At 41.4% G+C, this 15,905-nt stretch overlaps 1 protein-coding gene and 2 long non-coding RNA genes across 7 annotated transcripts in view; 1 reads left to right on the plus strand and 2 right to left on the minus strand.

Moving 5' to 3' along the window:
• Window positions 1-1,743, minus strand: part of LOC106586756 (POU domain, class 2, transcription factor 1) — a 34,733-nt gene extending 32,990 nt beyond the window's left edge. For all 4 annotated transcript variants that reach the window (XM_082969159.1, XM_014174349.3, XM_014174347.3 and 1 more), the window contains exon 1: window positions 1,664-1,743. In XM_082969159.1, coding sequence (XP_082825285.1) covers window positions 1,664-1,709 — 46 coding nt within the window. In that variant the 5' untranslated portion in view covers window positions 1,710-1,743. The remainder of the gene's footprint in view (window positions 1-1,663) is intronic.
• Window positions 1,038-15,100, plus strand: LOC106586759 (uncharacterized). Its single transcript, XR_001324249.3, has 2 exons — window positions 1,038-1,438; window positions 13,467-15,100. It is a non-coding gene; the product is annotated as an uncharacterized LOC106586759 (long non-coding RNA).
• Window positions 8,193-12,136, minus strand: LOC106586758 (uncharacterized). 2 transcript variants are annotated; one of them, XR_001324247.3, is made up of 4 exons: window positions 10,725-12,136; window positions 10,409-10,539; window positions 9,976-10,034; window positions 8,193-9,772 (listed from the first exon to the last, which is right to left on the minus strand). It is a non-coding gene; the product is annotated as an uncharacterized LOC106586758 (long non-coding RNA). The 2 variants fall into 2 exon arrangements; XR_001324246.3 differs by having other exon boundaries at window positions 10,409-10,542.
• Window positions 15,101-15,905: the final 805 nt, after the last annotated feature.

The raw sequence follows: 15,905 nt of genomic DNA on the forward strand, positions 1-15,905 counted from the left end.
AGCCGTTGGCTGCCCTTTCATCAAAATGAGACCGAGAACATTAATGGGTTGTGCCTCTCTTCTGCCCCTCACTGTCACGGAAGTGGGCCTCGCTACCTCTCCCCAGGAAAAAAATGGCACAGGTAAACTAAGCCTCTCGGACATGGATTGCTGAGAAAAAAACCGGCATTCAAAACCTATACCGAAGACGGGAATCATTCTAAACGAGAGAGGCGGAGAGATCGACTGGCTGTTTTTAAATATAGGAAACCTCCCCGAATTAGGCATTCTAATGAAGTTTTTAATATATTCAGACTGCGTAAACAAACGCCACCCATACAGACGCACACACAAGATAAATCAAGACAAGAGTCGGGCGTTTGGGGCGAAACTTCAAATATTTCATCCAAACTCTGACAACCACAGAGCGAAAGTCGAGACAATGGCGGCAACAAAAGATACAATTGTATCAGTTGTTCTCGGTTATTTGGAGCAGGGCAGGTCCCCTGGTCAAATTCTCTCATGTCGACCGTGAATGTTATTAGTTGTATTTAACAGCTAATAACATTCAGGAACAGCCTTTATGTAACTATTTTAGCTAGCTATATTTTGGATAAAAATAAATAGTGACACTCGTTTATTCATCACTAAGGCTAAAACACCCAGGAGGTAGGCAGCACAACCAATACGTCCTAAAAACGACAATATATGCTAAACATTTCAAAGGGTTTGATCAATACGTCCTAAAAACTACAATATATGCTCAACATTTCATAAAGGGTTTGGGCTTTTATGCTAAAGAAAAGTAATGCTGTTGTTGATGTCAGTGAAACTAGCTCACGCACTAGGTGCTGAAAATGGGCAGATTGTAGCTGCCTACCATGGATGAAAAAATATATGGTTTAGCCTACTTTTAATCTAAAAACATGAGAAATTGGCATTGTCTATAACTGGCAAGCTAAAAAAGGTTGACATATTTTGCGTCGAACGCGATATGTCGAATAGTTAATGAAATATGCTGAACTCCGCATTCTCTCTGTGGTCGGACAGGCCCACATGAATAACACAACAGCTACAACGACTGCACCGAACACAAAGGCTGGGGATAATAGGCATATAAAAGCGACATCAAGCAAGTTAGCTTCTCGGCTTTCTATTATGTTACTGTAACGTGTAGTACGCGCAGCCGCTGACTGTTGGTGGGAAAAAAAATGAATATGCAAACATCCTCCAAGAAGGTTCACACCACAATAATAAGCATCAACACAAAGCCTATCGCCTAGCTATAGCAGCCAAGCTAACCATCGTATCAAGCTAGCACAGCTACAGTATTTGAGCAATATCTGAATATGGCATGTATAAAAACAGTCACGTCGCCGATTACTAATAAAATATGCTAAATCGTATTTGGAGACAGTGGTATGAATATGTAGCGGCGTACAGCGGTCTAATCACAAAGGTAGGCATGTCTTTTTATATATATTTATTTTTCGCCGTCGCACTGCAATACTATAGCCTGTTTCCCCCTGTCAAATATCCGCTAGCGGTGAATTAATTGAAATGATGCGGACAACAGCAACATTGTGCCAAATTATTTTGTTGTCGCCTTTCTTCTGTGCTAAACGGTTTCAGATAAATAGTTTTTGAATATAAGTATGAATATGTAAAATGCTGTAATGATTACCTGGTCCTGAACTCTCATCTTGACTCGCTGCTCCTCCGTCCGCCATTTTGAATATTTAACCCGAAATCCCAGCCCTGGTAGGAAAGGGATTTATAATCTACACACACCACACACAACTCATGTGCAAGTGCACTGTATTTTGACCTACTTTAAAAATACATTTGAAAAAGTATGAATATGTTTTTTCGTACCATGTTATATTTGCATGTGTTAACCCATGTTAGTAATGTTCTAATAACCTAAGTAGTCTAAAGTAAATTGAACTAAATACATCTTCAAATATCTTCAATGTTGTATGCTGCAAATATGGCAGAATATTGAATAGTATCATAATGCATTGTTTGTGTTTGTTACTGTATGTGAAATGGCATACATGTGTAACATGTCTGGTAAACAATGTGTGTGTGTATACAGTAGCACATATAGTTTAGCCTATACGTGTTCAGCCTCAGTTTTTTAAATCAATAGAATAAAAGCAAGAGTTGTCTCCTGAGGTTTTCCCCTAATCTCGATGTATGTACAGCTCCACCGCCCTATTGAATTTTATTTTGATCTTCAGGCAATCAAGTTGAAACGTCTATGGATCCTATTGACAAATCTCTGTGATGATGAATTGAAGTTCAGTGACATTAGTCATTTCTCATAGTAGGTTTCATGTTATGAGCAACAGACTCCACGTGTGTCAGAAGAAGGCCCCCAAAGAGTAGAAAGCGGATGGAGGGGGAAACTTGTTGTTTATCCATCCACAACATGCACTGCCCTTATGAGTTATGATGTAATTAGCAAATAGGCATTTCAATTTGACTTTACTATAATAGATTTTCAGGAGAACTGATAGAAAACAACAAACCTCAACCACAAAGAACCTTTATGCTTTCGTTGGTGTATTTTATATAGGGCTGTGTGACAAATGTCTATCAATGCTGAGTACAACTGCCTGATCCCTGAGTTCTCTTAATGGAAATAATTGTTTTTCTCCCTGTATCATTACAGGTTTTAATTGAAAGCTTCAGTGTACTTGTCTAGGGTATACACATCATGACCAGAACAGTGCAATCCATTCAGTTGTAGTTTTTTCAAAGTGATATGAGTACAGAGCAGACACCTTGTGTCTGTGTGTGAGAGAGAAATGCATGATAACACTGCCTCAGAGTTATCAGAGGCATCCTTGCGTCCATAATATAATCTATAGAATCCTTTGACTCAGAGCCTCATTGTCTTCTTCCACTCATGACCACTGAAAGGATTAGATGGGTTTCCATTGTATTACTTTTTGCACTCACCTGTAGTCTTCTCAAACCAGAGCTTATTATTAAGGTGGTTGAGACAATGAGAGGTGTGGTCCCACTATACACTAAGTGACCTAAAACCTATGTAGTTATATGGTTACAGAAGTTGGTACAGTGTAGTCACAGTGGGTAGCCTACATATTGTTACATAGATAGTACAGTACTATGTATGTACTGTTGTAGACTACCTGGTTGCAGTTTGTGTAACGGCGTTAAGGACGTACTGCAAGCTCACTCCACAGATAGCTTGACATGTTGCGGATGGAGCCATCCAATTGTACCATTGGAACATTGTCAAGGAGTGTTAGCAAAGCAGAGGTCCCGAGTTCGAGCCAGGTATGAGCCAAATTGGGGGTTAAGTGGTACTCGTTAAGCAAGCAACTTGACGTCAGAATTGTATGAATCTATGTTAAACCTACCGTTTGTAAAACACAAAAAACGGCTCGTATTACTGAGGTGTAGCCTACCATGTCAGCCTCAATGGAATTATATGAATGCTCATCCATGTGGTAGGCCCACCATTTGTAAAACAGGCCGTTGCATTGGCTTTATTAGTCCTGATTCCTGTGACTAATCAATTTGTCTATTTAAGTTTGATTATCAGCTACCCAACTTTATCAGGACTTATCGTGAGCCTATTTGCAATGTGCAAAAATGTATGGATAAAAACTTGAAACAACTGATCATGACAATGGGGGTAAAACTCCTGGACAACAGTTGTGATTATCTGTTCCATATTGTCCATTTTACTTTGACCTGTCTGGTTTTTAGGATTTGTTGTTTGTTAACATGACAGCGCATTTTTTATTAGATTGAACGCCATTTAGGTTAGGCCATTTGATCATAGAAACCTGCATGATGTAAAAAATGTCAGTCTCATTACATTGTCATACATTTTATCCCCAGCCTGTAGGCTACAGAAAAGGCCACATACTCTTTCTACCATATCCTATATCTGCTACATGATTTATGATTCCTCATTTTTTGGGACAGAATGTTGGTGTAGCGCTGCAGCGATGCGTCTCTCCAACAGCACCCTGGAGAGGCGAGCTGGGAATGGACAAGCAAAAATATTTTGTGCCCCATGCCTTTGACAAAGTGGGCACTGTTTATCACAGGGCAGCATCAGCTCTCACCTAAAACGCCCATATGCATATACACTGGTTGTGAAAGAAATTGTCATTGTTTTGGGGCAGAATTATGTGAGGTTGTATGTGTTGTTGTTGGAGGTGTGTGTCTTAATCAGTTTAGCTCAGAAAATGCTGCCATCATCAATCTGCCGACATAGGCGGCCGCCTAATCCTGCCTAATGAGCGGGCCGGCCACGCACGGATGTAGCCATCCAATTAGTACTTTTTAGGTGGCTCAAACCGTTGGAATGTTGTCAAGGAGGGCAGTCACGTGTGTTAGCAAAACAGAGGTCCCAAGTAGGAGTTGTTTTCTACTAAATTCTTGACCCACAAAGTCAAAATTGTCAATAATGTAAAAATTAATGAAAACCCCAAATATGCTTTTTGGTCTTAATTTAAGGTTAGGGTTAGGTATAAAGTTAGCAGTGTGGTTATGGTTAGGTTCAAGGTTGGCGTCAGGTTTAAAATCCCATTTTATGAAGAGAAATTGTAGAAATAGGTTGGTTTAGCCATAATTATAACTTTGTGGCTATAGAACCTAGTGACTTGTTCGAGCCAGGTATGAGCCGAATCGAGGGGGAAGTGGTACTTGCTAAGCAATCAAGGTGACGTCATAACACTAGCACAACTTTAAGAATGTGTAAATAAACTAGCAGGTAACATGTCATGGCATAAATAAACTGAGGTAAGCATTGAGCCCAACTTCATCCAGGGCTACATATAGAAGCACAGCTACTTCCAGGTAATTCAGCCTTAAGTTTTCAGTCCAACACTGCCATCTGCAGGCTGTGGATGAATATGACGACTGCTGTAAACAGTTGGCCTCATCTACCTCTATTTTTCCACACAAAAACGTATTTCACAAGTGTAGAATATGGGCTGGATCATACTTCCAAACGAACAGTTAAGATAAATAAAAAGGTGCATAGGTCTACTTTATGCAACAGCAAAACTGGTGCAGGGAATTCGATGTAGGCTATCTGCCCAGCTAGCACATAACGTTCTGAAAAACACATGTTTCTTAGAGCTTGGTGAGTGGTTGTCCTATGGTTATTTTTCGTACAACATTCCCACAACTTTCTCGGACTGGTGCAGGATAGTTGTTTGGCTTTGAAAAATTCTCAGCACATTTAAAGAACTTGACGAAAAAAAAACTATATTTTCTTGGTATTTCATTACTTTAACAGAACGTTTCCTAAAAGTTCAAACATTTTATAATGTTTTTAATTTAACAAGGCAAGTCAGTTAAGAACAAATTCTTATTTACAATGACCGCCTACCAAAAGGCCACATGCGGGGACGGGGGCCTGGGATTAAAAATATAAATACAATATAAATATAGGACAAAACACACATCACAACAAGAGAGACAACACTACATCAAGAGAGACTTAAGACAACATAACAAGGTAGCAACACAACATGCTATCAACATGGTACAAACCTTATTGGGCACAGTCAACAGTACTAAGGTCAAGGTAGAGACAATACATCATACAAAGCAGCCACAACTGTCAGTAAGTGTCCATGATTGAGTCTTTGAATGAAGAGATTGAGATAAAACTGTCCAGTTTGAGTGTTTGTTGCAGCTCGTTCCAGTCGCTAGCTGCAGCGAACTGAGAAGAGGAGCGACCCAGGGATGTGTGCTTTGGGGACTTTTAACAGAATGTGACTGGCAGAACGGGTGTTGTATGTGGAGGATCAGGGTTGTAGTAGATATCTCAGATAGAGGGGAGTGAGGCCTAAGAGGGTTTTATAAATAAGCATCAATCAGTGGGTCTTGCGACGGGTATACAGAGATGACCAGTTTACAGTGGAGTAGAGTGCAGTGATGTGTCCTATAAGGAGCATTGGTGGCAAATCTGATGGCCGAATGGTAAAAAAACATCTAGCCGCTCGAGAGCACCCTTACCTAACAATCTATAAATGATGTCTCCGTAATCTAGCATGGGTAGGATGGTCATCTGAAATCACGGTTAGTTTGGCAGCTGGGCTGAAAGAGGAGCGATTACGATAGAGGAAACCAAGTCTAGATGTAGTAACTTTAGCCTGCAGCTTTGATATGTGCAGAGAGAAGGACAGTGCACCATCTAGCCATACTCCCAAGTACTTGTATGCGGTGACTACCTCAAGCTCTAAACCCTCAGAGGTAGTAAAAACACCTGTGGGAAGAGGGGCATTCTTCTTACCAAACCACATGACCTTTGTTTTGGAGGTGTTCAGAACAAGGTTAAGGGTAGAGAAAGCTTGTTGGACACTAAGAATGCTTTGTTGTAGAGCATTTAACACAAAATCCAGGGAGGGGCCAGCTGAGTATAAGACTGTATCATCTGCATATAAATGGATGAGAGAGCTTCCTACTGCCTGAGCTATGTTGTTGATGTAAATTGAGAAGAGCGTGGGGCCTAGGATTGAGCCTTGGGTTACTTCCTTGGTGACAGGCAGTAGCTGAGACAGCAGATTTTCTGAGATAGTTAGCAAACCAGGCCAAAGACCCCTCAGAGACACCAATACTCCTTAGCCAGCCCACAATAATTTGAATGGTCTACCATATCAAAAGCTTTGGCCAAGTCAATAGAAATAGCAGCACAATATTGCTTCGATACAAGGGCAATTGTGACATCATTGAAGACCTATAAGGTTGCGTTGCCACATCCATAACCTGAGCAGAAACCAGATTGCATACCCAAGAGAATACTCGTTTTCCCAACACTTTTGATAAACAGGGCAAAATAGAAATAGGCCTATAACAGTTAGGATCAGCTTGATCTCCCCCTTTAAATAAAGGACAAACTGTCGCTGCCTTCCAAGCAATGGAAACCTCCCCAGAAAGGAGACAGGTTTAAAAGGTCGGAGTTAGGCTTTGCGATGATGGGGGCAGCAACCTTAAAGAAGAAAGGGTCTAAACCATCTGACCCAGATGTTTTTTGGGGGTCAAATTTAAAGAGCTCCTTTAGCACCTCGGACTCAGTGACTGCCTGCAGGGAGAAACTTTGTAGCGGGGCAGGGGTAAAAGAGGGAGAAGCATCAGGGATAGTCGCATTAGAAGGGGTGGGAGATGAGGAAATGTTGGATGGGCAAGGAGGCATGGCTGAGTCAAATAGGAATCCTGACTTAATGAAGTGGTGATTAAAGAGCTCAGCCATGTGCTTCTTGTCAGTTACAATCACATCATCAACATTAAGGGACAAGGGCAGCTGTGAAGAGGGTTTATTCTCCAGGTCTTTATCCATTTTCCAGAACTTCTTGGGGTTAGACCCAGAGAGAGAGAAGTGCTCCTTAAAGTAACGAACTTTGGCCTTCCGGATAGCCTGAGTGGGCTTATTTCTCATTTGCCTGAACGATAGCCAGTCAGCCTGAGTATGCGTGTGCCTTTCGCCAAATGCAATTCTTGAGGTGGAGTAACGCTACAAGATCACGGTCAAACCAGGGTCTGAACCTGTTTTTAATTCTCATTTTCTTTATGGGTGCGTGTTCAATACCACAGAAAATATTTTAAAAAGTAGGGCCAAGCGTCTTCGACATGATTACATTTAAGTTAATGTTCTTGCAATGTTCTCTAACTGGTTTGCCATTGGGATTGTACTCAAATAGTCCGGAAAACGTTAAACGTTTTTCTGTGTGAATTTCAGTAATTCAGCATAACGTTTTTTACAAGTTTCCTCATGGTTCTATTTAAAGTCATGTTCTCAGAACGTTCAGAAACAATGTTTTTCAGCATAATGTTTTCTACAGGTTTCCTGATGGGTCTATTTAAAGTCATGTTCTCAGAACGTTCAGAGAACGTTAACATTCTTCTGTGGTAATTTCAGTACGTCATCATAACGTTTTCTGCAGGTTTCCTAATGGTTCTATTTAAAGTCATGTTCTCAGAACGTTCAGAAACAACATTCTTCTGTGGGAATTTCAGTACTTCATAACATTTTCTGCAGGTTTCCTCATGGTTCTATTTAAAGTCATGTTCTCAGAACATTAGGAAAACTTTCCATAAAAAAAAACAAGAAAACATTAGTAACATTCAGAGAACGTGCTAAGAATGTTATTTAAAATATATACATTCCGTTCTGACTCAACAAAACTCTACTATGGAGCGATTTCAGTGCCAACGTGTTTGAATTTCATAATTTTTCATTTTATTAGAATTCATGATTTGAAATGGAATTGAGTGAATATTGTATTCCGTTTTAAAATTCAATTTAATTCAATATGTATGTATTCAGTTTCAGTATGGTAGATATTGCATTCATTGTCTGTGTATCAAGTTTACAAACTATAATTTTAAGTTGATCAAAATTTCACATATTCAACTTCTCAGATGCATTGAGATTCCGTTTTCAAGTCCAGTTCTTTAAATTCAGATTCAAAACCATTGAGCTATAATAAGAACTAGACAGCCTCCAAGATGGTCGGATGTTTTTTTTCAATGTAATCTACTGACGGTTGCATATACCGGATTCGTGGGCGCTGACATCTTGCTAGTTCAGGTTTGAGGAGCCAATTAGTACATGGGCACTAGCACTGCAGCACAACAAGCGTGAACGTGCATTCCAGCATGAGCTAACAGCAGGGTCGTGGATCTGGATTACTGGGGGAGGGGAAATATGGTGGCACAAAGCACCACGCACACAACCACTGGAAACATGAACAACATTTTGTGTATGCAAGTAAGTTATTGGGGACTAACAGGACAGTGTTGTAGCTTGCTCTATATGTGCACGTCAGGAGACCATTGTATGATATTCTGTTTGACACAACGCAATTACGTTTTTGAAAACGTTATTAAAAACTTATGCAGTTATGAAATGTCCATTTTACAAACCAAGCTCGTAATTTGAGTTGTGTCCCAATTAATCAGTTTAGCAATCAATACTGTCACCTTGTATCACATAATTAGCAAAAATGTAGACATACACAATATTTGATAAAAGATTTTTGTACTATTGGTTTCTCAACTTCACCAGGATTCTATAAGACACTCACATTATGTATAGCCAATGACATTGTGAAAAAATAACTGCCCCAAGGGGTGAAATAAACACAGAAATAGGCCAGGGCTATTATGTTTTATGTGAGGATGGCTTACCCAGTGCTCCCCCAAACCCTGAAAAACAAATGTGAAAAGCACATTGCTTTGTCTATTTTCCCTCCACCAGCACCCTGGGTTGACGCAGGAGAAGACTAGTGAGCTTCAGCGGGACCTCCTGATGGGCGAGCATGACATACAGGAGGAGTGGGATGGGAGTCCACAGAGTATGTTGGGATGGAGCTGTCTGAGCTACTTATTCATGTTGCTGTTAACTAGTTGTTTTCTTTCTTGTTCTACACAAATACCATCAACACCTCCAGTGGTGTCAGGCTACATACTGATTGCTGCTGGTCCACTGTCCTTTAACATTGTAGCCCTGAGGGACACAATTACAGGAAACGATTACAGATTTGTCTGAGTTACAAATAAATAATATTGTAAAAACCTGCAAGCTTTATGAAATACACACAAAAAGTTAAAATACAATAGCTAAAGGATTTATGAATTAGTCAGTTTTGCTGGGTGGCCCATGGGCCGAATCAAGCGCAGATTAAGCAATGTCTGTTGTCCCCTCCAGAGATTGGACACTGATGAGCTGAGCTGGTGATTCCTCCTCTGCATCTGGGGGCATAGTTTCCATCAACAGGGCAGAGATACCATCAGCCTGAGAAAGGAGGAGGATATGGTCAGAGGGAGAGGGGCAGGGTGATAAGGGGTTTCCCTAGCCATGTGTGTCAAAATATATTAGATGGGAATTATTGTGACTAGACTACGTCATTGTAAGTCAAACACTTGTGCAACTAGAGAGATAACACATTCCCTATGTTTACCTACTGAACTGCTTTGTGTAGGGGGTTATAGGCTTACCTGTCAGTGGCGTTCACACGGGCATTGAACTTGATCAGGAGGGCCACAATATGCGTGTGCTGTAGAGGAGAGACGTGACAGAGGAAAGAAGAGACAGGAGAGGAGCGAGAGAGACCCGAGGACATGATTTAACATCCTCATGACTTGCCCAATGACATCCACACTAATAAATATGAAGACTTTCCACTAGCTCTTTCATCACAGTATGGGTGACGCTATTTTATGTGACGGATGGTTTTCTGGAAGGTTCTGTAACCTAAAAACAATGCATACAATGTATTCTAAAGCCTGCTGACATCCAAGCTATTACATAGGCCACAATGTCACAGCGTATATGTTTTGTTTGCATTTTGTCTATGTAAAAACTTTATTGCACACCATACAGCATGTAAAACGTCTTCAGAGGCCTGATGTAATCGTTGTAGTGACTCACGCTGTATGAGGCTGTGTTGTGCAGGGAGATGAGGCCTGATTGTTGTCATCAGCCCTGTGCTTTAGGAGGGCAGCATCTCCTTCCAGCAGGACCTGGCTGCCCGTGTCCAAAGACAAGCTATCATCATAGTTCTTCTTGGTGGGGATACACAGAGATAGAAGATGTATGTAAAGCATTTTACGTAAAAAGTTACCGTTACACATATTGCACGGTACTGACTAGAAGAAGAAAAAAAAGAAGCAACCTAGTTGCCTTCAGTCAATCAAACAATAATCTTTCTAGGGCTAATATGAAAGGCACAGGAAGGAAGACTAACCTTGAGCATCAGCAGATCTTTTGGCTATTTGCCCTTGGCTGCAGCCTCAAAGAGAGGGTTGAAATTCCACAGGTCAGCTATGTTGACCAATGCCCCGTTTCTCACCAGCAGCTCAGTGACCTCATTGTGACAGTAGGAGCAGACACACAGGGACACTACAACACGGAACATTTAATTCCCCCCAGAAATCTCCGGGAACTTGCAGGTACCTTGGTGGAAGTGCGGGGTAACATCTCACAGCAAGAACTTGCAAATCCGATGCAGTCCATGAGGAGGAGATGCACTGCAATACTTAATGCAGCTGGTGGCCACACCAGATACTGACTGTTACTTTTGATTTTGACCCCCCCCCCCCCTTTGTTCAGGGACACATTATTCCATTTCTGTTAGCCAGATGTCTGTGGGACTTGTTCAGTTTGTCTCAGTTGTTGAATCTTATGTTCATACAAATATTTACACATGTGAAGTAAGCTGAAAATAAACGCAGTTGACAGTGGGAGGACGTTTCTTTTTTTGCTGAGTTTAGCTCCCCGACAGTGCAGTAATATCTAACAGCTTCACAACATATACCCCAAAATACACAAATCTAAGTAATGTATGGATTAAGAATATATATATATACACATGTCAGAGCGGCATTGGACTAAGATAGTGGCATAGTATAGAGTACAGTATATACATATGGGATGGGTGATGCAATATTTACACAATTAAAGTGACTAAGATACCGTAGAATAGTATAGAGTACAGTTTATATATATGTGAGATGAGTAATGCAAGATACGTCGACATTATTAATGTGGCTAGCGTTTCATGTCCTTAAAGTGGCCAGTGATTCCTAATCTGTCAATAGGTCTGTTTTGCATGTTATTTAGGCATTAATACGTGTCACATATCAATTTGCACTTGGTACCTTGGGTCGAGGCCGGGTTGGCGTGATTCACTCACGAAACCCCCGTTTCTCGACCGTGCAAATCGGGGCCATGTCTTTCCAGATGTAAGTTGTAACGGCAGCTGTTACCTCCTTCCATCTTCGTGATTCTTTGCCATATGGTATGCCGCGGGTAAAAGCCTCTTGCATCGCCTGAGTCGGGGGTTTGTTTTGAGCACTCGACTGTACTTTTTGGGGTCTCATCCGTAGACTCTCTCTGTACTGTTTCACATGATTCTTGCAAGGTGGTAAGAGGTTAGTGGTGTCTGAGCCTGTTGTTGGGACCGGCCTGCGGCATATTTTGCAGAGGACTGTTTTCTAGTCCGTGTCATTCTTTTCATATGCAAACCACATCCATGCGACCGAAGTAGCCCCTCTTTTAGGTACGAGCTCCGTGTCTCCGTGCATTATGTCACGTGCACTCTCCTCCATGTTTGTTTGTGTTGCAAATTTCCTTCCACACTGCACGTAGAGTCGTCCATTTGACGGAAAATATTGCCGTAAAGCGTGTGATTTGCGACACAACGAAATAAACCATAGAAACGAAAAAAATTGACATGGAAGACAATTAATTGAAAAATTCAACTGATATTTTTGCCACAAATGTGATAACGAAACGGTCTTTTTATGAATTGTGAAAATTGACTTCTCTATGGGGGCATCTATTGGAATTGTCTTTCAGGGCTCGGTGTTAGTTAAACTGCAGTACCGCCAGTCTCCTCTGGGTACATGGGATGGCGTACTTCCAACCAGAAACCTGGCCTCTTGGTCCTAGTTTATAAATGGACCAATAGAAGTATAAACGGTGAGGGAGGAGCACCCTTTTCAAATCCAACAGTAATCTGTGCAACCCAGTCATTTAGTCAACATGGTTCTTCGTTCAGAAACACACAACATGTCTTTTCCATAAAGTGTATGGTCGAATTTTCAAACAAGTTATACTTGGGAAGGCAAATAAAGCACGTAGGCCTATGCAGTTTTTTTGTTGTTGTATTGTCTCATTGCTGCACCTCCCAAACAGGCTCAGGAGGCAAAGGTCGAGTCATGCGTCCTCTGAAACATGACCCGCCAAGCCGCACTTCTTAACACCCACCAGCTTAACCTGGAAGCCAGCCACACCAATGTGTCGGAGGAAACACGGTTCAACTGACAACAAAAGTCAACCTGCAGGTGCCCAACCCACCACAAGAGGGCGATAAGCCAAGTAAAGTCCCCCCGACCAAACCCGAATGACGCTGGGGGTCTTCTTGGCCTTCCTGCAACAACTGGCATTGTATGTGTCCTGTAGGGTTGGCAGTGTGCACCAATTGTGCGCCGCCCTACGGGAGTCCCGATCACAGCCAGATGTGATCCAAACCAGGATTGAACCCGGGTCTTTAGTGATGCCTCTAGACCGCTGCCCCACTCAGGAGTCCCTGGCATATGCATTTTTATCACGAGAGCAAACACTTAAAAAAAACACTGAATCCTGTTTGTTACTCCACCTGGTTCACCTACATCACTGTTGTTTTGAGCCGATTTCGCTGTTGGCCAGAACAGGGTACCCAGATTAAAAAAAACGTACTCTCGTAGCTCAGATAATTGAACCTGACAAGAGTGAGGACCTGAGGTGGCAGGTGCGGTGAAGACCACTGAGTTTGGGCCCCGTCATGATGACGACAAGGATGATTCTGGTCCAATGGGAGTGAGATGTTTTGGAGAGAACGGATCCTTGCCTTCTGGCTGATCTATATGTGGTGTCAAGGTTGGTGGAGAAGAGGTTGGGGAATGTTTAATTGGTGAAAGTAACTTTTTGTGTTTCTTCCTTCCAGAAGGAGCGGGCACTCCGCACCACGCGCCTCAGGACAAGACATGTGACTTGCTTTGCTCTCCGGAGCAGAGCGCCATTGAAAGGATTGATAACTGGAGTGGCGTTAAGTGTTGAGGAGGACAAACTGAAATGGAAGATTCCTGGTGTCTGTGACGGCCGCCGTTTGCTGCGACTCAGACCCAGTGGAGAGCGTGGTGAAACACAGAAGATACTGTCTGCTAAGTTTTGATGCAAAGTCTTTACCTGACAACGTCAAGTTAGGATTTGTCAGTTATCCCGTGAGACTTTTTGTCCCGAATCAATTACAGTGTTTTCATTTCAAGTTGTATTAGTTGTATGCAGGGGATACACAGCAGGTCCGTTCTCGACCATGCAACATCTATTGGTAGATGGGTATGAATTTAAAAAAAACACATTGAATATCCCTTTGAGCATGGTGAAGTTATTAATTGCACTTTGGATGGTGTATCAATACACCCAGTCACTACAAAGATACGGGCGTCCTTCCTAACTCAGTTGCTGGAGAGGAAGGAAACCACTCAGGGATTTCACCATGAGCCCAATGGTGACTTTAAAACAGTTACAGAGTTTAATGGCTGTGATAGGAGAAAACTGAGGATGGATCAACAACCTTGTAGTTACTCTACAATACTAACCTAATCGACAGAGTGAAAAGAATTGTACAGAATAAAAAAAATCCAAAGCATGCATCCTGTTTACAATAAGGCACTAAAGTAATACTGCAAAAAATGTGTCAAAAAATGGGGCAAATCCATCAAAACACATCACTGAGTATCACACTTCATATTTTCAAGCATGGTGGTGGCTGCATCATGTTATGGGTCTGCTTGTCATCAGCAAGGACTATGGAAATATCCTAGAGGAAAACCTAGTTCAGTCTGCTTTCTAACAGACACTGGAAGACAAATTCAGCTTTGAGCAGGACAATAACCTAAAACAAGGCCAAATATACACTGGAATTGCTTACCAAGACAACATTGAATGTTCCTGGGTGGCCTAGTTACAGTTTTCACTTATTAAATCAGCTTGAAAATATATAGCAAGACTTGAAAATGGCTGTCTAGCAATGATCAACAACCAACTTGATAGAGTTTGGTGTGCAAAACACTTAGATACTTACCCAGAAAGAGTCACAGCTGTGATCGCTGCCAAAGGTGATTCTAACATGTGTTGACTCAGGGGGTTGAATACTTACATAATCAAGATACTGTATTTTAGTGTTTTATTTTTTATTTAATCTTTACAAATGTATAGATTGCTGACTTTGTAACACAACAAAATGTGGAAAAAGTCAAGGGGTGTGAGTACTTCCTGAAGGCACTGTAGGGCCAAGTAGTGGAATAGTGGTTAGATTTTAATGGGTGTAGGATTTTTCTTACCTTTTCCCTTCCCTTTTGTGTCACTAGCTAGGTTTCCATCCAATTCGCAACAGATTTTCATGCAAATATTCTAAAATCTGCAAAAAACAATATGCGCATTTTCCCACCAGCGATGTGTTTCCATCAAACAGACTTTTTACTGATAAAAGGCTGTACGTCATGACGCAGTGCACATAAAAATAACTTTTGCTGGTTCAATTCCCATGTACCAAATTAAAAATACAAGTTAAATGTGTTTCCATCGCATTTTCAGCTCTACTGTCACAAAAACTGTTGTGTTTTATAGCAAATGTGCTCTGGTTTTGGCACCTGTGCTCTAGCCAATAGCTCGCAAATACAGTGCAGGTAGGTTACCTATATAGAGGTGGCAGCGTAGCCTAGTGGTTCGAGCGTTGAACTAGTAACCGAAAAGTTGACAAGATCAAATCCCCAAGCTGACAAGGTACAAATCTGCTGTTCTGCCCCTGAACAAGGCAGTTAACCCACTGATCCTAGGCTGTCATTGAAAATAAGAATTTGTTCTTAACTGACTTGCCTAGTTAAATAGAAAATTATGAGATTATTTGTATTTGTCAAACGGCAGCCAGGCATCGATCATCATGTCACCAGAATAAGACCCTCGGTATTTATTGGAATGGAGCATCAAGCTCATCACCTTGCACATTCACCAGCCTGTGAAGTTCATCATCATTTATTTAGTCTGTATCCTAATAAAGTTAATGCTTTCCTGAGTCGTAGTGGGAGGACCACACAACATATCATCGTGTGACTCCAAGTTTACTTCAATATGATGGTTATTATATATAAATATTTAAGCATAAATGTGTTTCCACCGCCATTTCTTGCATAATTAATTTTACCGACACATAAACATCCCACCATGTCGAACTGAACAAATTGTCCGTCGGCATTTATAAAAATGTACCAGCATTTCATGTTTCCATTAGCCCAGTCGTGACTTTTTTCATGCGTCAGGTAATTCATCCGCATGAAATGGTTGGTGGTTACTAAGTGTAATGAATTCACTCTCCAGAACAGTA

The sequence above is a fragment of the Salmo salar genome, chromosome 25 (assembly GCF_965601325.2).
Source record: "Salmo salar chromosome 25, fSalSal1, whole genome shotgun sequence".
Lineage (NCBI taxonomy): Eukaryota > Metazoa > Chordata > Actinopteri > Salmoniformes > Salmonidae > Salmo > Salmo salar.